At 42.9% G+C, this 23,807-nt stretch overlaps 1 protein-coding gene across 1 annotated transcript in view; it reads left to right on the plus strand.

The window, feature by feature from the left end:
* The window catches only part of LOC116976482 (mucin-like protein), a 39,866-nt gene that overhangs the window by 8,196 nt on the left and 7,863 nt on the right, over nucleotides 1-23,807 (plus strand). Inside the window, exons 6-10 of the mRNA XM_033026376.1 lie at nucleotides 2,662-2,840; nucleotides 6,241-6,433; nucleotides 8,177-8,296; nucleotides 11,899-12,018; nucleotides 22,543-22,563. Coding sequence (XP_032882267.1) covers nucleotides 2,662-2,840; nucleotides 6,241-6,433; nucleotides 8,177-8,296; nucleotides 11,899-12,018; nucleotides 22,543-22,563 — 633 coding nt within the window. The remainder of the gene's footprint in view (nucleotides 1-2,661; nucleotides 2,841-6,240; nucleotides 6,434-8,176; nucleotides 8,297-11,898; nucleotides 12,019-22,542; nucleotides 22,564-23,807) is intronic.

Genomic DNA, 23,807 nt, shown 5'->3' on the forward strand with positions numbered 1-23,807 from the left:
GCGGGCGATGGCAAGTCCCGTGGCTGTTAAGGCCGCGCTGGGCAATGTAAGGCCCTGCTCCGGGTCGTTTTCAACCCCGCAATTCGGGCGGAAGAAGTTGCCGTTGCGGGAGCTCCGAAAAGCGGTCTCCCACCAGGGACCCGCGAGCTCCCGATGTCATCGTCCACCGGCCCACAGCCGGAGCCTCCGAAGCTCCGAAGTCGAGTCGCAGCCGCGCGCCACCCCAGCTCTCCACGCTCCGAAGCCAGCAAGCCCCACGATGGTGAGTCCGCAGGCTCCGCGACTGGAGCCCCCAGATCGTTCCGGTTGGAGGCTGCTCCACGGTGGTAGGTCCCAACGACAACGGAGATCCAACAGGGAAAAGGTCGGGTCACCCGTACAGGGAAGCTATTTAAAAGTCCCCCCCCCCCCACCACCCCCGGCCCCCCACATATACACAGCTAAAAACAATATATAAACTACAACCAAACTATACACTCAACAGGACAAAAATAAAAAAAGTCAGACGGACTGCAAAGGCCGCTGCTGCGATCTGCCGACATGGTGTTTTCTTGATCTATTCATCTCAAAAGGTTTCATTTGTACATCACTTTAAGATCACCCCTAAGTCTCCGGCGTTCCAAGGAATAAAGTCCTGCCTGGTCAACCTCTCCCGATAGCTCAGGGTCTTGAGTCTTGGCAACATCCTCGTAATTCTTCCCTGCACCATTTCCAGCTTGACAGCATTTTTCTATAACGTGGTGATCAAAACTGAATACTCTAAATATGGCCACATCGATGTTTTATGCAACTGTAACATGACCTCCCAACTTCTATACTCAGTACTCTGATTGATGAAGGCTAATGTGCTGAAAGTCTTTTTGACCACCTGTGTTGACACTTTCAAGACTCTAAATACCTGCACACCTGAATTCCTCTGCTCTACAATTTTTAAGTTATATGGCCCATGAAAGAGTGGATAACAGTAGCTATTTGTTCTGCTTGTGATCACTATCCAATATCCAAGATTTATATTTTTATGTATTTTACTCTCTTGGGTCATTCCTAATGATTAACGTTTTTTTTGGTGTTTTTATTTATTTATTTATTTATTTATTAGAAGTAGACATATTATAAAATGTAGTTACATATTATAGTAAAAAAACTTTTCATATACATCAGTCATACATTATTTAAATTTTCCATTATCAATTACTTCTGCTTCTAGTGTTTTTATTTTTTTTAGAAAGAGGGAAAAAGAGAGGGTAGAAAGTTACAAATAAAAAAGAAAGCAAAAAAAAAGCACAACAGAAAAACAAGGGAGGTGGAATGGGTTACCTGTAATACATCAATGGAGATAGGTTCGTAGGTTATAAAGTATAGCTTTTCATCTATTCCTGAGTTCAAGTTTCAGTTGGGTCCTCGTGCTGTGCCAATCTATCCCTTCAGATAGTTAATGAATGGAGCCCAAATTTTATGGAAAAGATCTTGTTTGTCCATTAAGACAAGTCTAATTCTTTCTAAGTATAGGGTCTCCGACATTTCCGTAATCCACATTTTAATTGTGGGGGTTGTAGGGCCTTTCCAAAATTTTAATATTAATTTTTTTCCGGTTATTATACTGTAGTTGAGGAAATTTCTTTGGTTTGTTGTGAGTGTTAAGCTTTGTTCTGATATTCCAAGTATTATTAATTTTGTGTCTGGGTCCAGTTTTGTATTAATAACTTCTGAAGTTATTTCAAAAATATCAGTCCAGAAATGTTTAAGTTTTATACAGTTTGCAAACGTATGTGTTAAATTAGCCTCTAAATGTAGACATTTATCACAAATAGGAGAGATTTGTGGGAAGATTCTATTTAGTTTTATTTTAGAGAAGTGTAGTCTATGTAAGACCTTGAATTGTATTAAAGTATGTCTGGCATTTAATGAACATTGATGTATTTGTTGTAAACTTTCGTCCCACATATCTTTCGTCAATGTGCAGTAGAATGTAAACACAAGTAACTGCAGATGCTGGAATCTTATGTAAAACACAAGCGTTGGAGTAACTCAGCAGGTCGGACAGCATCTGTGGAAGACACGAATAGCTATGTCTTCCAGAGAGGTTGTTTGACCCGCTGAATTAATCCCGAACTTTGCATTTTTCTGAAAGTACAATAACACATTGTTTATGTTATTAGACAAATATTACAAAGATTTGCCTAACGATGTGAAAATACAAACTCCAATTGTACTGTACATTGGAAAATATGAAGAGTTAATTTAAAAGACTGCTGTAATGAAGATGATGTTGTTATAAATACCATATAATTGGGAATTAATTTTTGAGATAGAACAAAACTTGTTGATGTGACATTATAATACATTAAATATTGACTATACAATACTGTGATTAATTTCCGAACTGATAACTTTACAGTAAAGAGTGGGGCACAGTATTTTTCAATTGACAAATAGCATGGATCTCCATTTTGGAGCAAAGAACATCAAATGGAATTTTACCCTAAATTACAAAACTTTTACTGTAGTGGAGGAATATAGGGTAATTTTTCATTTGCAGTTCCCCGATGAACATCTTCCCATCACAGGAATACAAATAGAGAATTTAATTCAGGTTTGTGCTTTAATACAGCAACGGTAATTCATCTGCTAAAACTATTTTTATTTGTGCACATGATATAGCCACAGGTCTACTGACCTGGACTCCACAGAACATCAAACCCATCCAGTTAACCATTCAAGTGAATGACGACTTTAGTGGATCATTTATGATTCTCTCTATCCTCATGTGCAACTGCATGAATAATGGTGAATGTGATTACAATACCACCACACAGACCTACTTACAGGGGAAATTCCAGGTTAGTGGTTCTGCTGGCACCACATGAGTGGCAGGTAGGGTAATATTTCCTGGAAAGGGGAATTTATTAATTGAAAAGAAAATTATTATTGAATTTGTAGCTTGCACTTTTGGCCTTTTAATTTTGCCTAACAATGGAACTTTATGTTATATTATATTACAAGTCTGTAACATAATGTAAGAATCTGCCAGATTTAAATCCAACACCCTTAAGCACATTGTATGCGATTAATTATGGAGTTATTGCATTAGTAGAAACTGAAAACATTGAAATATTAATTTATTGCAAATGGGCAGTTGACACTAGTAAGTAAATGTTTCACCTAACAGATCAGTTCTATTTATTGTAACAGTAAGCAGAGCACCAGAGCCAAATGAAAAGTTAAAAACTAGATTTTAAATTTTTTAATATTACAAAATGATTGTTAAAAAATAAAATGTGTCAATTAAATTGGGTTTAAGAAAGAACTGCAGATGCTGGAAAAATCGAAGGTAGAAATACAGTAGAAACTCAGCGGGTGAGGCAGCATCTATGGAGTGAAGGAATAGGTGACGTTTTGGGTCAAAACCCTTCTTCAGACTTAAATTAGGTGGTCAGGCCCTTAAAGTCTAAAGTCAGGCCCTTAAACTGCTTCAGCAGCTTATAGCACAATAATCTGCCATAGACACCATCAGCAACAACCAAAACTTGTATTGGCATCTTTTTGTCTACAAAAGAACACTGATAATAGATGAAGCTAAAGGAAATGCTGGAACTGAGTCAAGGGGAATAGCACACAATATGAGCAAGAATTTTGCAAATGTCTTTGTTATAAAGTTAGAAAATCCTGTCTCTGACATTTTTCTGCTCTCCTCTTCCCCGTGAATAATGTAGATGCAATCTTCTAGCCTTTAGACTTTAGAGATATAGTGTGGAAACAGGTCCTTCAGCCCAACGAGTCCGTGCTGACCAGCAATCACCCCGTACACTACCACTATCCTATACACAAGGGACAATTTACAATTTGCAGAAGCCAATTATCATATAAACCTGTACGTCTTCAGAGTTTGGGAAGAAACTGGAGCACCCAGAGAAAATCCGTGCGGTTCCAGGGAGAATGTACAAACTCTGTATAGACAGCATCTATTGTCAGGATCAAACCCGGATCTCTGGTGCTTTAAGGCAGCAACTCTAACATTGCAGCATTGTGCCGCTCACCTTAAAATCTTCTCCTTCATCTTGAATCTCATTTAACCGTTGAGATTTAACACTTGGTCTCTTGACCCTATATCAACAGAACTGCTGGATATCTAACACAAAGCCAAAAAAAAGGAGAACTACTGGAGGAACTTAGTATGTCAGCGAGAATATGTGGAGGGAAATGAACAAACAAGGTTCTGGGTCAAAACTCTCTTTGACCCTATCAAGCATAAAGAGGCAAGGGTGATGAGTGGGGCGAGATCTAGCAAGGGATAGGTAGAAACAAATGAGGAGTAGTTGATTGGAAGATAACAGTCAGGTGGGGAAGGGATGGGTGGAGATAGCAATGAAGTTTGGGAAGTGACAAGTAGAGAATAAAAGTCTACAGATTCTGGAATCTGATAGGAATCTGATAGGTGAAGAATAAAAATGGAATGAGGGGTATAATGGGTCAAAATAACTGAGAGGGGAGGGAAGGAGATCAGATGGGAAGAATGTGGTGAAGGGTGGATGGAAAATAAACAGGGTGATGGAGTGCATAGGAAGGAACTGCAGATACTGGTTCACACCAAAGATAGACACAAAATGTTGGGTGATGGAGGCCATGGGGGGGAAGTGGGATGAAGTGGGCGTGAAAGAGGACCAGGATAGAAAGGAGGAGAGTGAAGTGGTGCAGGTTACCCGAAATTGGAGAATTGAATGTTCATGCGGTTCATCTATGTAGTATGATATAGAATATGAGGTGCTGTTCCTCTAGTTTGCATTTGACATCACCCTGGCAGTTGAGAAGGGTAAATACTGATAGGTCAGTAAAGAAATGCGACAGGGAATTAAAATGGCTGGCAACTGGAATACCCCAGATAGTTACTACGGGCAGAGAGTGGGTGCCAGGCAAAGCAGTCGCCAAGTCAGCGATTGATCTCACTACTGTAGAGAAAGCTGCATCGTAAGCATGTAACGCAGTAGTTGAAGTTGGAAGTGTGCAGGTGAATCTTTATCTCACCAGGAAGGGCTGTTTCGGTCCCTGGATGGAGGGGAGGGCGGAGGTGTAGGGATAGATATACATCCTGTGGCTGCAGGAGAAAGTGCCTAGGAAGGGGCAAGGATAGGTGGAAAGGGATAAATGAGTCAGAGAGTGACAGAGCGAATGGTTCTTGTAGAAGGCCCAGGGGATGGGGAGGGGAAGATGTGATTGGTGATGAGATCACATTGCAGCTGATGGAAACGTGGAAACATGCATGATGCAGAGGCTTTTGAATATCATCACTTCCACTACAACCCTCTGTCTTTTATAGGTAAGTCAGCTCTGAATCCAAATCACCTGAGATCACAGGCACCTTAATCTTTTTTAAGATTACAATCAACAATCATTTTCATCATCTCTTCAAAATACTCAATCAAGTTTGTAAGACATGATCTTCTGTGGGAAAAGCCATGTTAATTGTCCCTAATTAGCCCATTCTCTTCCAAATGCATGTAAATCCTTTCCCCAGGAATCCTCTTCAATAGCTTCCCTATCACTGATGAGAAGTTCAGCTGCCTTTAATTTTGTGGATTTTCTCTATATTTAGATTCCATCAGGCCCAGGGGATGTATCCTCCATAATGCTCTTCAACGGACCCAGCATCACCTACTTCTTGATCTCAGATGCTGCCTGTCCCGCTGAGTTATTCAAGCTCTGAGTTACTACATCCTCTGACTCCAAGCGTAAATTCCCTTCGTCTAGGGTTCTACCTTCTCTCTAGTGTTCCTCTTATTTTTTTAAAGTACGTGTAAAAAGCCTTTGGATTCCCTTTAATCTGACTCGCTATTGACATTTCATGGTCTCTTTGGGTCTTACCAAATCCCTGTTAAAGTTCTTTCCTACTTGCTTTCTCAATTTGTCAATTAAACAAGGAACAGCTTTTTGCAATGTGACAATTAAGAATAGCAAAATATTAAAATCTATTTATATTTTTTACGTCACAATCAGCATATTATTTTGAAATGGATCTGAACTCGGATGCCAGAGCGGAAGAGTCTATGTTTTATCAATAAGCATCACCTGGATTTTCTAATTGCAAGAAAATACAATATATTATTTCAAAAGATTAATTGACTAGGTGGAATCCATCATTATTAGAGTATGAAAATGGGATCCATTTAATGAACAATGGAGTCAAAATTGGATGTTGATTCGTAACAAATAAGGATTAATCACAATTTTCTCCTCTCATTGCAGGTTGTTGGTTGTTTATGCCCAGAGATGTTTACAGGAGAGTTCTGCTCAGATGTTCAGGATCATTGTAAAGGCCATCCTTGCTTCCCAGGCTTGAAATGTACAAACCAAATAGGTCTACAAATTTTTCAATGTGATAGATGCCCTTCTGCAACAATTTCAAACGGTAAAGAGGGATACAAATGTTTCCGAAATGGTGAGAATTGATTAAAATATTATTTTGTGCTGACTTCATTAGGCTAAAATTAAATCAGCTTTCCAGAGCAAAATTTAAAGGGAAATTTAATAAATTGGCCATTAATGAGAGTACCTATCTTAAAACACAACTTAGATTGTTAAAGTTGAATATGCAATATCGTACCAGTGCATTGCCTCTGAAGCTGAACTAGTGGAACTGAAGTTTGAAGGCAGAAACCAATGCACCGCTAACATTCGTTGGTATCAAAGTGAAGAATACCATGGAGAGAGGAGGAGGTATGGTGGTGAAGCCAAAGATTATGACCAAGATTGGAATCAAATACGCAGGCAAAAATACATTTAAAGTTAAACAAAAGGAGTTTAAAAATATGTTGACACAGTGGTTGAGATTAGTATTTGAACATTTGCTATGGAGTTGGGGAATTTATTTTCTAATATTTAAATATATTTGCAGTCTAAAAAGGATATATCAATAATGGCAACTGTGATAATACCAGATTGTTATTAAAATCCCTATTGACCAGTGAAGGAAAATTGATCTTCTTTATTTTTAATTGATGTATAACCATCTTTGAAATGATCTAGCAACTGGATCTCTGCAAACCACTCAATTCTTTGTGCAGTAAGATATGGAACATGACTGATTGAAAATCTGAAAAAATAAAGTTAGAGATTGAAAAGCAAGTCCCCAGGATAGCAATCTCTGGATTGATGCTTAAATACACAGTGGACACATTAATGAAATTAAGGTAATGTAGCAGAAAGGAGTCCACATACTTGGCGAATTCTAGAGCAAGGGCAGGTTATACAAAATACATTGTTTCCATAGTAATTGAAATGGCATTTGCATCTTTCTGGATAATGCTTTTTTAACTACTTTTCATATAATTTTTTGATAACAAAAAATCTGTGTTTTAATCTTTCACAGATAAATATACTAAACTATATTAAAAGTGCAGTAGGATCTAAATTAATATGGCAAAGAGGGGTGAATGGGAAAAGTTAAGTGTTATACGAAAGAATTAATGTTGTTGTTAGAATTGTAACAATAAGTTTAATTAAATCAAACAGCAAAGAAAATGTCAATTGAGAAGGACTAACAAGAACTAATGAAATTAAAGAAAAGTCGGAGAGCTGAAGGGCCTGTTTCCACGCTGTATCTCTAAATAATTCAATCTGAAATGTCAACTGTATTATCTCAATGTATGCTCCTTGACCTGCTGGATACCTCCAGCATTTGATTATTTTTCTTCAGAGTTCCAGTAGTTTTGGTTTGTGGGACAGAAATATTGCTTTAGTCATAAAACTGTAATAGGGCTAAGAGCAGGCCATTGGACTCTTGAGCTTGTTTTGCCATTCAGAGATAATATGGCTGATTCAATTTCTCTCTTCCACTTTGCCACACTATCACCTTAACCTTGTTATTGATTAAACATATATTTATTTCAGCTTGCAATACATCCAAGGATTTAGCCTCAGCTTCCTCAGATAAGGAATTTCAAAGATCCAGACCTAGAAAAAATCTTCCCCATTTCGGTCTTAAATGGCTAACCTTTATTCTGATATGAGTCTCCCATGAATGGATGTAGATTATTCCAACATATATTTGGAATATATTTATATATATATAATTCTACCTGTGTGTCACTATTGGGGTGATTATTTTAATTCCTTTAATAATGTTACTTCATTTCATTTTCTTGGATTTATCCATACTTAAAATGTATTAATTTTTTTTCAGATAAATGCCTTCCACCATTTCCTTTTCCCTGCCATGAATTATCTGACTGTATCAGCACCACTGACAGCTACATTTGTCAGTGCAGGCCAGGGTATGTGGGTGATGGAAGAAATTGTACAGGTAAGTGATAAGAGTTCACAGTGTTCATGTTAGTCAATTGGACACATCAAAGAGATTGTTGTAAGTTTCAGTGATGTAGGCACCAGTTTACTCTTATCAAAATTGCAGAATAAAACTTAAGAAGTAGGCCCCATTTTGTAAATCCAATAGGAAAGGCAACGCAGGTAAATTATAAAACCTAATAAAAATATTTTTTATAATTCAGACATCCTTCTTTGCCAGCATAAATTATAGGACATGGCTCAGCCGGTCCCACCCTTTCCTCAGATACCAGAGATTATAAAATGAAGTGTCAATCGAGAAACTTGAGCACAAGCACTTATACTGATACTTCAGTATTGTATTGAAAGTGCTAATGTTGGAATGCCTTATTTCAGAAGCGATGTAAAACTAAGTTTCCATCAGTTCACTCAGGTGGACGTAAATGATCGCATGGCAATATTCTGAAGAAGAGAGTTGTGATACCCATTTTTCTGATAAATAGTTATTATTGTATAAATATATGTAAAAGACAAATCATTTGGTTATTATCTTATTGGTTTTTGTGGGATCTAACTTTAAATAAAATTCCCATTATAACTCAAATTTTACTGCATATCAAAAATATTCTTGGCTTTAAAGAGTTTTTGGATGATCTGATGTCATGAAAGATGGTTTGCAACTAGAGGCTTATCTTATAAGTGAATATCAGAAAGTCTTTGCAGTGTCCGACGTGCTGTTAATCTGCCATACAATCTATCATTGCATGATACAGTGAGGGCGTTACTCCTCATTTACTCTACTGAATAAATGCCATGGAGGTGATCTTATTTATTATCAAATGTAATTGGCCAGCACACTGCCTCTTGTGAGATGGTGACATATAGATCAAATTAATTCAAGCTGAGAGGCTAGAAGGCAATATATGTGCTGAGGTTTACTCTAGCACACTGACAAATTTCATTGGGATTGCTACTAAAGGTCACATGCTTCAATGGGAGACATTGATGAAACAGAAGGTATTCTTGAAATATAGAGTAATTGCAGAAAAGAAGCAGATCTCACAGCCCATCAAGTCATTGTTAAGTAACCCGGTCAGTCCCATTTCCTTTCTTTTTCCTCATGGTCCTATTGACGGGAACCACAAGAGCTTTGAGAATAGTACCTTCAACCTCACCGCAGTAGAATTGCTCAGTCCTTTCATTCCCATGATCTTTGCCATGGTATTTAGATTAGAATTTATCTGATCATAATAATGTGAATTGAGCACAAAATCTTAACGCAGACAGTTGACATCTTCATCTGTGTTTCAAAACCTCACAAATTTCATTAAAAGCATCTTTGATGTATAGAATAAACTAAGAATAAGGGGTAAGGCATTTAGAACGGAGATGAGGAAACACTTTTTCACACAGAGTCGGAAGAGTTTATGGTGGCGCGAACAAGAGAAGCTCTGCAGTACAGGGACTCCAGTGACCAGAAGGTGTCATCGGCTGGCATCGAGGTGAGAACAGGGAGGAAATGGAGGGCGGAGAAAGCAGTGGAGGTGGCAGAGTCACGCCTAAGGCAAAAGGCATTGGTGGGAGTCATGGCAACTGGCAGAGTGGATTTGGGATACTTCCCTAAGACACTGGTTGGCAAGGCCCAGAGCAAGGAGAGACACCATCTAATCCAGGAAGAAGTCCGAGCAGGTGTGGAGGAAGAGCGTGTGAGCAGGACAGTGGGGCTCAGGCAGCAGGGAGCGTGGACAAGGTGGGAGAGCATACCGCAGCGCAAGATTACCTGGTCAAACATCATGCAGGCAGACTTCCAGCGCGTCCGGTTCCTTGTCCAAGATGTCTCCGATGCCCTACCAAGCCCAGCAAACCTCCACATCTGGGGCAAGAGCGAGACACCTTCCTGCCCACTTTGCTCTGGAAGAGGATCATTAGAACATCTCCTCAGCAGCTGCCCAAAGTCTCTTGGGCTGCCCAAAGTCTCTTGGGGAAAGTCGCTATCGGTGGCGCCATGACAATGTGCTCAAGGTGGTTGCTGAGAGCATAGCCACTGCCATCGGTAACAGCAAACACCACCATGCCCCAAAGAAATCAATCACTTTTGTCAAAGCTGGAGAGAAGCCCCGACCACAACCAAAAACAAGGACGGGCCTCCTCTACACAGCCACTGACTGGCAGCTGCATGTTGATCTGGGCAAACAGCTGAAATTTCCACAGCACATCACAGCAACATCACTCCGCCCAGACATGATCATCACCTCCGAAGTGACAAAACAGCTGATCATTCTGGAGCTGACAGTGCCCAGGGAAGAGCGTATTGAAGAGGCTAATGAGAGGAAACGCACAAAGTACCAGGAACTGGTGAAGATGTGCCAGGACAGAGGCTGGAAGACATACTATGAGCCCATAGAGCTGGGCTGTAGAGGCTTTGCAGGACGCTCACTCTGCAAAGTCCTCAACCAGTTGGGCATTATGGGGCTGGCAAAGAAGAGGGCCATTCAATCCGCAAGCGAAGCAGCAGAGAAAGCCATTAGGTGGCTTTGGATTCAGAGGGCTGATCCGTGGGAAGTTGCTGCTGGGACGCAAGTCGGGGCTTGATCAACCCCGGCTGGGTCGCCTGGGCGAGGGTGTCTGATGTTGTGAGACCCGAAACACCCGATGACCCCAGGTCACATCACTGAGGATGCGTCCAGCGCATCTAGAAGATGCGTCTTTCACACTGAGTCTGTGGAATTCTCTGCCTCAGAGGGCGGTGGAGGCCGGTTCTCTGGATACTTTCAAGAGAGAGCTTGATAGCGGAGTCAGGGGATATGGGGAGAAGGCAGTACTGATTGTGGATGATCAGCCATGATCACATTGAATGGCGGTGCTGGCTCGAAGGACCGAATGGCCTAATCCTGCACCCATTGTCTAATGTCTACATGCACATTTATACAATGCCACCAAACATTATAAATACATTTGTCTGAATAGTGCCACACAATATTTTTCAATTAAAATAGGCTTAACCAAAGCAGCTTATTATAAGTGTTACTGATACTTTGAGATTGTTAATTGAACCTCTCTCTCTAGATTTCTGCTGTGAAAGTAAAATCTCTAAAAGTAAACACAGCACCCAGGCTTTTAAATGATTCAAATTCTTCCAGTTATAACATTAAATGGTTTCATTGGATTAATTAAGGTTGAGGTTGCAGAAGATGGGGTGCTGAAGATGGGTCGCGAGGTGACAGAACCCATGAAATAAATCTGTATTTAATTTTCCGATGGCTTTTTGGCTCTGTCATCTGTAGACCTACTTTTTGGTATACCCTGTTCCAATATTAATTGGCAATAAATTTGAACATTGGTTCAGATCAATGGCACAGACATTGTGGCCCAAAGGTCCTGTCCCTGTGCTGTACTTTTCAAAATTGGATTTACAGCATCATTGAGGTTAATTGACAACTGATCCTATTTTGATACATTGACCACATTTTCAATGTAAGCCGTAATATTTATTTTGAGAGTTTAATGAGATTTTGATTTATTGAATTGATTTAATTTTCCGGTCATTTGGGTTTATGTTTGCTTGATGTTTAAATTTTATATTGTCATTATATCATTTAATAATATTTTTTTTGTTTACAGATATTGATGAATGTAAGAATGCGACCTTCTGTTCCAGTGCAAAATATGAATGCATCAACACTTTTGGTTCTGCTCATTGTGCCTGCCGGTATCGCAGTGAAGATGGCTCTGTAACTTGTGGTATGAGAAAAATATCAATTTGTACATATTGGCTGAAAACTCTTAAAATACTTTTATAAGGATATGTAAACCAAATAGTCCAAATTATATTCAATAACATTATTCTTGACAAATTATAAACATAGATGTATCTGTTCCTGGAAATATAGAATATATTCTACCATTCCATATAGATTAAGAATAAAATATTTTTAAAAAGCAAGTGTCAGAGGGAATGCTGAAATAAAACATAGAATAAGAAAAGGTTATTTATCCCAGTTCACCCAAAGTTCTCATGTCTACTCCATGAAGCATTTAGCATTATGCAGGTAAGTTTTGTATATGTATTCACTCATATTTAAAAAGAGTAGGAGAATACCATTCACTTTATCATTCATACCCAATACCTGACCAGCATAATGGTGCTTGTAATTAAGAAACAAAACTGGAATATTTAGGATTTTTAATCCAATTCCAGCATTCAGTAGATCGATCAGATGCAACAATTACTTGAATTAGGAGCAGCAGTAGGCTACTAAAATCCTTGAGGACATAGTGTCACCAGTCCAATTTGTCTATTTTGTTTCCCTAGCAGTAAATAATAACAGTCTATGAGCTTCTTTAATTACGTGCTGTGCCTACATGCTTGCCTTTTGTAAATCATGCATGGGGAGACACAAATCCTGCTGCATCTCAGAGCTCTGCAAATAATAATAATTTTGAATGCATGCTTGAATTTACATCTTTCCTGCCAAAATGGACAATTTCATATTTTCCCACATCATTATAGAGCAGCACAGTGATGCAGCTGGTAGAGTTGTTGCCTCGCAGTGCCAAAGACCCAGGCTCGATCCTGACCTTGGGTGCTGTCTGTGTGGAGTTTGCACATTCTCCCTGTGACCATGTGAGTTTCCTCAGGGTGCTTCAGTTGCCTCCAAGATACCAAAAACATGCAGGTTTGTAGGCCAATTGATCTCTGTAAATTGCCCCTAGAGTGTAGGGAGTGGATGAGAAATTAGGATTAAATAGAACTAGTGTGAATGGGTGATCAATGATCAGTGTGGACTCGATGGGCCGAAGGGCTTATTTCCATACTGTATATCTAAAACTAAAGCTAAATATTAAATTTGCCACTCTTCTTCTTCTTATCGAGTCCACACACAAGATTAGAAGTTGTTCAGCCAGAGCTGAACACACTTCACGGCATCTGCACAATGGTGTCTGTCTTGCACTTCTTGTGCGTCTTGTGCGTGGTGGTGGAAAGATTGGTTGAAACAGGGCCGCGACGTGAACGCTCTTTCCTTGACCCCAATTTGCCACTGACTATCTATATTACTAAAAGTCTGTTCTTGACCGGTTTTGGCCATCTGTGCTGCGATTTCCGAGAGAACGCCGCCACCTACGGCCGTCATTTTTAGCCACCTTGCTCAGAGCCCCCCCCCCCCCCTCCGCCGTATGTGTGCTGAGGATTTTTCCCGTCGATGAAAAATGACAGAGATATTAATGATTTTACAAAATTCCCCATTCTCTCTGCTGCCCCTGCTGGCAGCAGGGGGGAGGGATTATAAAACCAGGAAGTGGTGTGCCTCAATCAGTGTCTGCAAGCTGGAGGAAGGCAGAGGGTCACGTTTCTCTGAGCTGTGAATAACATTGAACACATGTCTACTCAAATGTAAGTGTCCTTAGTGGTTCTAAAACGCTTGCAGAATGTGTCTATTGGTTCTAAAATGTTTGCAAAAAGTGTCTCTTTTGGTTCTACAATGCTTGCAGAATGTGTCTTATTTGGTTCTAAAATATTGATTATTGAAAATTGATTATTAGGTTCTCCCTCCCCTTTCCTCTCCCCCCCCCCCTCTTCCCCCCCCCCCCCCCTCTCCTCTCCCCCCCCTCTCCTCTCTCCCCCTCTCCTCTCTCCCCCTCTCCTCTCCCCCTCCTCCTCTCCCTCCCCTCTCCTCTCCTCCCCCCCTCCTCTCCCCCTCTCCTCTCCCCCTCTCCTCTCCCCCCCCTCTCCTCTCCCCCCCTCCTCTCCCACCCCTCTCCTCTCCCCCCTCTCCTCTCCCCCCTTTCCCCTCCTCACCCCTCCTCTCCTCTCCCCCCTCTCCCCCCCACTCTCTCTCCCTTCTCTCAAGAGCAAATTAATAATATTAATACAATATCAAGGGGGTAATTAGCGTGAGTGCGGGGGGGGGGGGATAGTTAGTGTGTGTGCCGCTGTGTGCCGCCTCTCCCCCCCTCCCCCCCCCACAACCGCACGTTGGGAGAACAGACCCAACGGGTCTGCACTTGGTCTAGTATCTACCCATATTCATTTATAGCTTACTTAGTCCTCTTCACAAATTACTTTCCTATCTCTCTTTGTGCCAAATTTCGCAACCATATCCTTGATGCCTTCAAATAAGTCATTTTTATACATGGTAAAAATTTATGGCTTCATGATTTAACCATGTGGCACACCACTCCTTATATCATTCCAACTAGTTAAAACGGTACCCGGACGTGGCACCGATGAACGAGAAGCCGAAGCAAAGAAATGGAAGCCAAATAACCGAATGGAAACAAAGCCGAAACGCCAAATAACCGTTCTCTCCCTCCCCTTCTCTTTCTCTCCCCTCTTCTCGATCTCCCCCCTCTCTCTCCCTTCCCTCTCTCCTCCTTCTCTCTCTCCTCCTCTCTCTCCCCCTCCTCACTCTCTTCCCCCTCTCTCTCCCTTTTCTCTCTCACCTTCTCTCTTTCTCTCCCCTCTTCTCTCTCTTCCCCCTCCTCTCTCCCTCCTCTCTCTCCCTTTCTCTCTCCGCCGCTCTCTCCCCCTCCTCTCTCTCTCCCCCCTCTCTCTCCCTTCTCTCTCTCCCCTCTAAGCGGAAGCTCAGAGGGGATAGATCCTTTTCTGTTGCTGCTCCGGCACTCTGGAACACCTTGCCGCTGCACATCAGACAGGCCCCCTCACTGTCCATCTTCAAATCCTCCCTAAAAACTCATTTTTATTCTTTGGCTTTCGACACTGGCTGAGGTATTGCTCCTGTTCTTAGTGCTTTTAATGTCTTTTAATTTTTAGTGTGTATTTTATAGTCCTTCGTTTTACGGTTTTTAATGGTTTGTAATAGCTTTTTGTCCATGAGTTCTCATGTACAGCACTTTGTGGCAACTGCAGTTGTTTAAAGTGCTTTATAAATAAAGTTATTATTATTATTATTCTCTCTTTCTCTCCCCTCTTCTCTCTCTCCTCCCTCTCTCTCTCCCTTCAGCCCGCCAGGGAATGTTTTCCCTCGCATGTTTTAAAAGCGATTTTACTATGCCCCGAGGCCATCTGTCCCCACGGCCGGGGTGGGGGTGAATCACCTGGTGTGGGTGCCAGGGTCCGGGGGTCGGAGGGGGGGGGGGGGGGGTGGAAATCACCCTGGTGTGGGGATTGGGGTCCGATGCCAGTCAGTGACTTTGGGTGGGTGGAGGGACCAGCCTGTCCCACACCTCTGCTCCACAGCTCGTCACAGTGTGGCCGCACGGGGGAGATGAGGCGGAGGGTGGCCGTGGGAGAGTGGGGGCTGTACCGAAGGATGCGTACCTTCGGCCATTTACAACATTGTGTTTTGGTTCAGATTGCCCAGTCACCTATGGCTTGTGTGGGAAAATGACCGGCAGTGGGTCGGGTGGAGCGGAGGTGTGGGACAATGTTCATCCCTTCACAGTGATGTGATGCGCGGGGGTCTGGACCGATCGCTGACAAGTCCCGCCCCCCGGCAACGTCATGTCCGTTATTTGACTTTCCTGTTGAGCAGCATTTGTCCGTTGACTTACAGGCGGCGCCGCCTTTTGGGTAGGTGGCGTATCGGCACAGCGGCCATTGGGTGAGTTTGTTTTTAGGCAACGCAGCCTTTCGGTTAGTAGGTTTTTAGACATCCCGCCCTTTCAGTTAGTTTGCATTTAGGCGTCCCACCCTTTCGGTTAGTTGGCGTTTCGGCTTAGTTTCCATTCGGTTATTTGGCGTTTTGGCTTTGTTTCCATTTGGTTATTTGGCTTCCACTACTTTGCTTCAGCTTCTCATCCGTCGGCCCAACATCCGCACACGAGTTAAAACAACGTGTTTATGCCCACACTATAATTCCTGTTAGCTAGCCATTCTTGTATCCATATCATTGTGCTCGCTCCTGCATCATGAGCTTTTATTTTTTGCAGAGAGCTTTGATATGGTGCCTCATCAAGTGACCTTTGGGAATCTGCATACAGCATGTCCACTGTTTCCTTTTATCAAAAGAAATTATTACTTCTTGGTTGATCTGCATGTTAACTTTTTTGATTTGCTCATAAATTTTGAGCCGATAAATTATAAAACCTCCCCCCAGAAAATCTGACAGTAATAATTTTGAACTAATCAATTGGTTTCAAAGTAATAATAATAATAATAAATTTTATTTAATGGGCGCCTTTCAAACATCTCAAGGACACCTTACAAAGTAAACTTGGGTCGATATATTACATTATTAGTAACATTGATTAACAGAATAATTCACTGTGCGTTATGTTGAAAATGGCGTGATACCTGTTCACAGCCTTTGATTTCAGATTTTAAAAAAATGATTTCTGTTTGATATCAAAAAAGGAATTATTATGTAGAGCAGACAATTAAGGAGAGAATTAAATGTTTTCATGAGTATCAGATAATCTAACATTCAGTAACTGGCAGAAGCTTGAATCTCATATTCACAGGGATTTTTAAGTAGTTATGGGCATACCTAGAAAACTCTCTAGTGTATAGGGGCAGCATGGTGGCGCAGCGGTAGAGTCGCTGCCTTACAGCACTTGCAGCACCAGTGACCTGGGTTCGATACCGACTACGGGTGCTGTCTGTACGGAGTTTGTACGTTCCTCCCTTGACCGCGTGGGATTTCTCCGAGAACTTCATTTTCCTCCCACACTCCAAAGACGCACAGGTTTGTAGGTTAATTGGCTTGGGTTTGTATACTTGGTATAAGTGTAAATTGTTCCAAGTGTGTGCAGGCTTGTGTTAATGTGCGGGGATCGCTGGTTGGTGTGGACATGGTGGGCCAAAGGGCCTGTTTCTGCGCTGCATCTCTAAACTAAACTAAACTTTAGACGAAGATTTTTCAACCATGGACTCCATTGGGTTGATTAGTAGACCTGATCATGGGTGCATATATGCAAACATTGGATATAAACACATAAATAGAAGCCACAGTCCACAAGACCCAACATTGGGTGAATAGAAAGCTCTGGAGATGGGCCTTTCAGTTTACAGTGGACCAAAGATTGTCCAATTTTCCCAAAGCATAAGTCATTTTTATGCTATTACTAGACCAAGTGGGACCCATTGGGTCCCATCCCCACAAGCGGGGTGGGGGAGGGGGTACCGTTGGCAACGTCCCATTGTGATGTCATTGTGGCACTCAGCAGCTTGAGAGGCCATTGTGATTGATGCATTGTAAGTGGCATTGTGACATCATATCTGGAAGCTGGTGGAAAAAGGCTCTCTGTGAGAAGCGGTTTTTGGCTTTTTTTGAAAACTTTAATCGTGAATAACTTGAGAAATATAGGATGAAATCTTAAGTGAAGCTGAGTACGGCGTGGAGGGCAAAAATGTGAGAATATATAAAAATTTAAGCACTAGCCCTGTAATTGATTCTCCCCTCATTCCCACTAATTCCCCCCAGATTCCACCACCCACCTACACTGAAAACTATTTGTTTAAGAAGGAACTGCAGATGCTGGAAAATCGAAGGTACACAAAAATGCTGGAGAAACACAGCGGGTGCAGCAGCATCTATGGAGCGAAGGAAATAGGCAACGTTTCGGGCCGAAACCCTTCTTCAGACTGATGGGTGTGGCGGGGAGAAGAAAGGAAAAAGGAGGAGGAGGAGCCCGAGGGCTGAGGGATGGGAGGAGACAGCCCGAGGGCTGAGGAAGTGGAGGAGACAGCAAGGGCTAACAAAATTGGGAGAATTCAATGTTCATGCCCGCAGGATGCAGACTCCCCAAGCGGAATATGAGGTGCTGTTCCTCCAATTTCCGGTGTTGCTCGCTCTGGCCATGGAGGAGACCCAGGACAGAGATGTCGGATGGGGAATGGGAGGGGGAGTTGAAGTGCTGAGCCACCGGGAGGTCAGGTTGGTTATTGCGGACCGAGCGGAGGTGTTCGGCGAAGCGATCGCCCAGCCTCCGCTTGGTCTTACCGATGTAGATCAGCTGACATCTAGAGCAGCGGATGCAATAGATGAGGTTAGAGGAGATGCAGGTGAACCTCTGTCGCACTTGGAACGACTGCTTGGGTCCTTGAATGGAGTCGAGGGGGGAGGTAAAGGGACACTGAAAACTACTCGTCTGGAACAAGGCTATCATACTTTTAAGCAGACACAAAATGCTGGAGTAACTCAGTGGGCCAGGCAGCATCTCTGGAGAGAAGGTATGGGTGATGTTTCGGGTTGGAACCCTTCTTCAGAAAAATGCTATCATACTTTTCATATAACTCAGGTAGATTTATATGATGAGTTGATTGATTTAGAGACATTTGTATACTGAAATCATCAACTCCTCCCAAATCAAGATTATTAAGGAAGCTAAGGGACCTGGATCAATTTATTATGATAAATTGTAGGTAGTTCTCACTTATATTTGTTTCCCCCACAATACGTTGAATTGAGTAAAAGTCAGAAAAAGTTCATTAGAGGAACCTGCATGAAGCAATTTATTGTATTTGAAAATAACACATGGAATTGTTGTTGTCTGTTGGATTTATGGGCTGGTCCCACTTAGGCGACTTTTTAGGTGACTGCAGGAGACTATGCAGTCGCCACATGGTTGCCACATGTTTGCGGGTGGTTGCCGGGGAGTCGCCTTCATGGTCATGAGGAGTTCCTGCATTCTGGGAACTAATCGCAGCCTCAATATGGTCGCCGTGAATTTTTCAACATGTTGAAAAATTAGCGGCAACTAAAATTAAGTCACCATGGAGAGTAGCGAGAATTCACGAGCTGTAGGTGGGTCACCAGGAGGTCCTAATGGGTTGCCAGGAGGTTGGAGGTTCTTGTAGGTTGTAGCCGGTGCTGACCGGTGAATTTCATTGGCTCATTGGGGAAAAAAAGGTAAGCAGTTGTTTTCAGAACCAAGGATAACCGACCGGTAATGTTAAATGTCCACTGAGCTTCACAGACATGTATCTCTGGCTTCTTAAAAGTTGTCTCCACTCCTTCTCTCCCCTTCTCCCGTCTCTCTCCCCCCCCCCCCCCCCCCCCCCCCCCCCCCGCTTTCCTTTTAAAGGACTTACTGTACACTGTGCTTTAGCCGTCTATTTACAGAGCCAACCTTCCTGTTCATCGCGGTGTGTGTCTGTTTTTCCTTGGCTTTGCACCGTGTGAATTTTTTAGACAGCGCGCCCCCCGCTTGCCCTGTCCACCGCCTGCATAACGGGCTGGTGAAGGAAGCAATGTGTTTGTGTATGTGTTCCACTCCGACAGTCGCCGTTCCAGTTGCTGGTTTTTCAGGCGACTGCCAGCAACTTGACAGTCGCCGGCAATCCGCTGAAAAATCGCTTAAGTGGGACAAGCCCAGAAGTGTTGTTTTTTCTGTTATGGCAAGTCACTCAAATTGGTACAGAGTCAACCAAAGATACGGAGAGTGTTGTTTGCTCATAAAATGAACAGTATCAAATAGCTTTTAAAAATGCATGCCATTATTTTAGCTTGCCAACTACTGCTGTAGTTGACTATTAAATTACAAGAACTAACAATAAAATCATTTTCAAACCTAACTCAATGTAATTTGATAAGGACAAGCATCTACCTGGCTATAGAGGTGGAGGATGGGGTAATGTGTTGCTAAACTGATGGTGCCCTAGAAACAGGCCTGCAGCTCCGATGTGCTGTCTGTGAAGTGTGACTAAAGCCCCTGTCCCACTGTATGAGGTAATTCACGAGTTCTCCCGAGTTTTCCCCTGATTCGAACTCGGAGAATGTCCGTAGCGGTTCCGTAGGAGTTCGTGGATGTCTCGTAGCGGCTCGTAATGCTGACGATAGGTATAAAAAGTAACAAAGTTTTTTTACTCGTGGACATTTTTCGCTGAGATGAAAAAACGTCACGAGTTACTGGATGTCCCGAGTACCTACCGTTAGCATTACGAGCCGCTTCGAGACATCCACGATCTCCTACGGACCCGCTAAGGACATTCTCCGAGTTCGAATCAGAGGATAACTCGGGAGAACTCGTGAATTACCTCGTACGGTGGGACAGGGACTTAAGGCAATATGGTAATTGTTTGCGAGCTGTATATTATAATACTCGCTCCATGTAACTAATAACTTTGTGAGGCCTGCTTATTGTAATGTTTTCTCTATGCACTGCAGGCTGAACATATTAATGGGGGATACAAAGTTGTATCTTGCAAAATGCAGTTAAAAAAGAAGTACACAGTAGTTGCAGAGTGCACTGGCAGACAGTTTGGAAGTGAAGATGGTCTGTGGAAATGTAAGGAATGCAACACATAAAATAAGCTCTAGAAATTCTGCTAGTGGTGGCTTACAAGATGGAACACAGGAGAGAGAGTTTATAATCATTGATAAGATGACTGGCATGAGCAGAGATGAAGCTATTAGGTATATTCGCATTCTCAGATACTTTTATTCCCACATCGGACTTCCTCCTTATCCCACCCTCTCTTCAGGTTTACAACCTTCAGATTAACTTTCCAAGCCAAACACCTCCCAGAACCAAACCTTACAACTATGCTGTTTCTATTTCAGACATTCAGGGTGTGTACCTTTGCAATGAGGTTAAAGAACAGTAATAAGATAGTGATAATGAAGGCACACATCACTTAATTTAAGACCTCAGCAACCAGTTCATATATTTTGTGTTATTTTGGAGGCAGATTGAGTGAGGGGAGGGGGCATTGAATCAGGTGAGATATTTGACATTAGTGACCTCCAGCCAGGGCAAGTTGCAAGGATGAAATTGTTCTATTTGTCGGAGAGAGAAATAGCACAGTTTATATCATACATGATTCAGACGAGGACTTTGAGAAGCCTATGGGAGGAGGGCTATAAATGACATATGGAAAGGTCTGCAATCAATGTCAAGGAATCCAAAATAACGTCGAAGTTGGAAATCTGAAAATAAGGCTGAAAAATAGGAGATACTAGTATCTGTAAAATGAGTTCAGTGCATTACCATGCTGGAAGTGCCTACCTCTTTGTTTCCAGACTCTACAGTATTCTAACGAAGTTCAATGTGAACACAATCTTTTGATTCAACATTTTACAGTTTCCAGGCTCAATTATAGAGGGTACTAGACAAAGTTGGACCCATTGGGTCCCAGTCACCATGGGAGAGGAAGTGTGTATGTGGGCGGGAGGGGTTTGTGAGGGGGGGCGGAGGAGGGATGTGGGGGGATGGAGGTGGGGGTGTGGTGTGGGGGATGTGTGTGGAGGGGAGGGGTCTGTGTGGGCGGGGGGGGGGGGGTTGTGGGCAGGGGGTGTTGTGAAGTAGGGGTTTGTGGGTGGGGGAGGGGTGTGGGGGGAGGGGGTGTTGTGTGGGGGAGGGGGGATTGTGGGGGGGGGGGTTGTGTGGGGGGTGGGGGTTGTGTGGGGGAGGGGAGGGGGTTATGGGGGAGGGGGGGTTGCGGGGGGTGAGGGGGTGTTGTGGGGGGATGGGGGCTGTGGGAGGGGAGGTTGTGGGGGAGGAAGGGGTGGGGGGGTTGGGGGTGGGGGTGTGTGGGCAGGGGGAGAGAGAGCTCGGAGAAAAAACAGAGGGAGAGCCTTGGGGAGAGTGCTGTATTACGGGGGAAGGGTGCAGGAGCCAGCGAGGGGTACCAGAGGGGAAGGGGTTGGGGGATGCAATGGGGACTCAAACCAGGCACAAGGCTTGTGGACTCAGCCACGCCTCTGGGGATTTATTCTCATCGCCCCGCCTGGTGATTAACAGCAAAGATTAATAGCGGATACCGGAAGGGGCGTTACCTTCATGGTGACTGACAGGCGAGAAGACCAATCTGCTGATCTCACGATTTTTTAAACCTTCATAACTTTTGAAATCTTCCATCGATCGGAACAAAACTTGGTGGCTTGGAGAACGGTAAGGTGGCGAGTAATCCTAGTGACATAGGGTAGCTTTTTTGACCAAATTTAATTACAACGCAGACCGAAAGTGGTCAAGAGGAGAGTTTTAGTAATAGTATAGATTTCTCCATAGGGCCTAAAACTAAACTGATACTAGATTATAATTTTCCATTTGTATTTACGTCCTGATATTTCCTTTGATGAACTTAAGATAATTTGGAATTGTCATAAAGAAGAACATTGACTATTATTGTACTTCAGAGAAAAATCGCAATAAAAAATGAAACATTTTGGAGTATTTGGAATTTCTACTTTTAATCAGATTGAATTGTAGATATATTTCCAGAATCCAAACTCAATCTTTGCTTTCAGACAAATTTGGTCAGAGTTCTGGAACTGAAAATAATATTTTATATATTGTAGGGAAATATTGTGGACATGCCATGAAGACAATCTCATAATATGTTTATTTTGATTCTTTTTGCAGATGAAACATTAAATCCACCAGGTATGATCATTATATATTTTTTTCTTTTGAGATCCACTTTATTATTAATTGGTATATTTTTAGTTTTAAATAACTTCCTAATTGTTTGGCTTAATGAATCCAGCACAATTCCGGGGTTGCCAGTAGCTACATAGTAGTAATAATAATAATAATAATAATAATAATAATAATATACTTTATTGTAAATATATACAACAAAATTTCAGGCACACTGCCCGAGCAAAGCTCCAACGTAGATAAATAATAACGACAATGAAAACAGCAAAAACGGCAAGAAAAACGTTGTCAGAATGTGCAATATTCCACAGTATAGTGTTATAGCAGTACAAAATATTGGCTATGGGGGTTGTGATAGCCTTGGGGTAGAAACTGTTTGTTAACCTTGTGGTGTGTGATTTGATGCACCTGTGACGCTTTCCTAAGGGCAGAAGGGCAAACAAGTGATGTGCGGGATGAGATGAGTCCTTTAGGATGCGTGATGCCTTTCGCAGGCAACGAGAGCTGTAGGTCTCTTTTGTTTTCTTAGTATTGAGCACCAGCCTATTAACCTCTGTACCTCCTCCCTGTAAGCTGACTCATCGCCCTCAGTGATCAGCCCCGCCACTGTCGTGTCGTCTGCAAATGTAATGATGGTGTTCGTGGGTCGGTATACAGTCATAGGTATAGAGAGAGGGTCAGGCGCAGAAGTCGCTATCAAAACATGGGGGGACACAATTTCTTGGCGGCAGCGCGCGCGCACACACACACACGAGGATTCGGCCATGGGCCCTGTGGACGGCAACATCGGGAGCTGACCTGGTTGGTGACCGACTCTGAACTCCAGCAACAGCAGCTTCATCCGCCCCAAATCATGGGGCTTCAATCGGCCCGTTCGTGGGGCTTTTCAACACCCCGTGGGGGCTTCAACATCGGGAGCTTCGATCGCCTCGATCGCCTTGACGCAGCAATTTGACCGCGAGGCGGGAGAAGATCCCGCGGCCGATTTTAAGCTGCTGGGCGATGAAAAGCCCCACGAATGGGCCGCTTCAAGCGCCGCTATATGATCTTTGCTCCACCAGGATGTCTCCCTCCTCCAATCACCGCGCTCTATCCTCAGTCCCACCCTCCTACTTCCGCCTCTGACCGACTCCTCCCTCCTCCAATCATCGCGCTGAATCATCATGGTTCCCCCCCCACTGCCTGCTGACCGACGTCTCTAGTCCAATCGGAGCCCTCGATCATCAGTCCCACCCCCACTGTCTCAC

This window comes from Amblyraja radiata, chromosome 8 (genome assembly GCF_010909765.2).
Source record: "Amblyraja radiata isolate CabotCenter1 chromosome 8, sAmbRad1.1.pri, whole genome shotgun sequence".
In the NCBI taxonomy this organism is placed as follows: Eukaryota; Metazoa; Chordata; class Chondrichthyes; order Rajiformes; family Rajidae; genus Amblyraja; species Amblyraja radiata.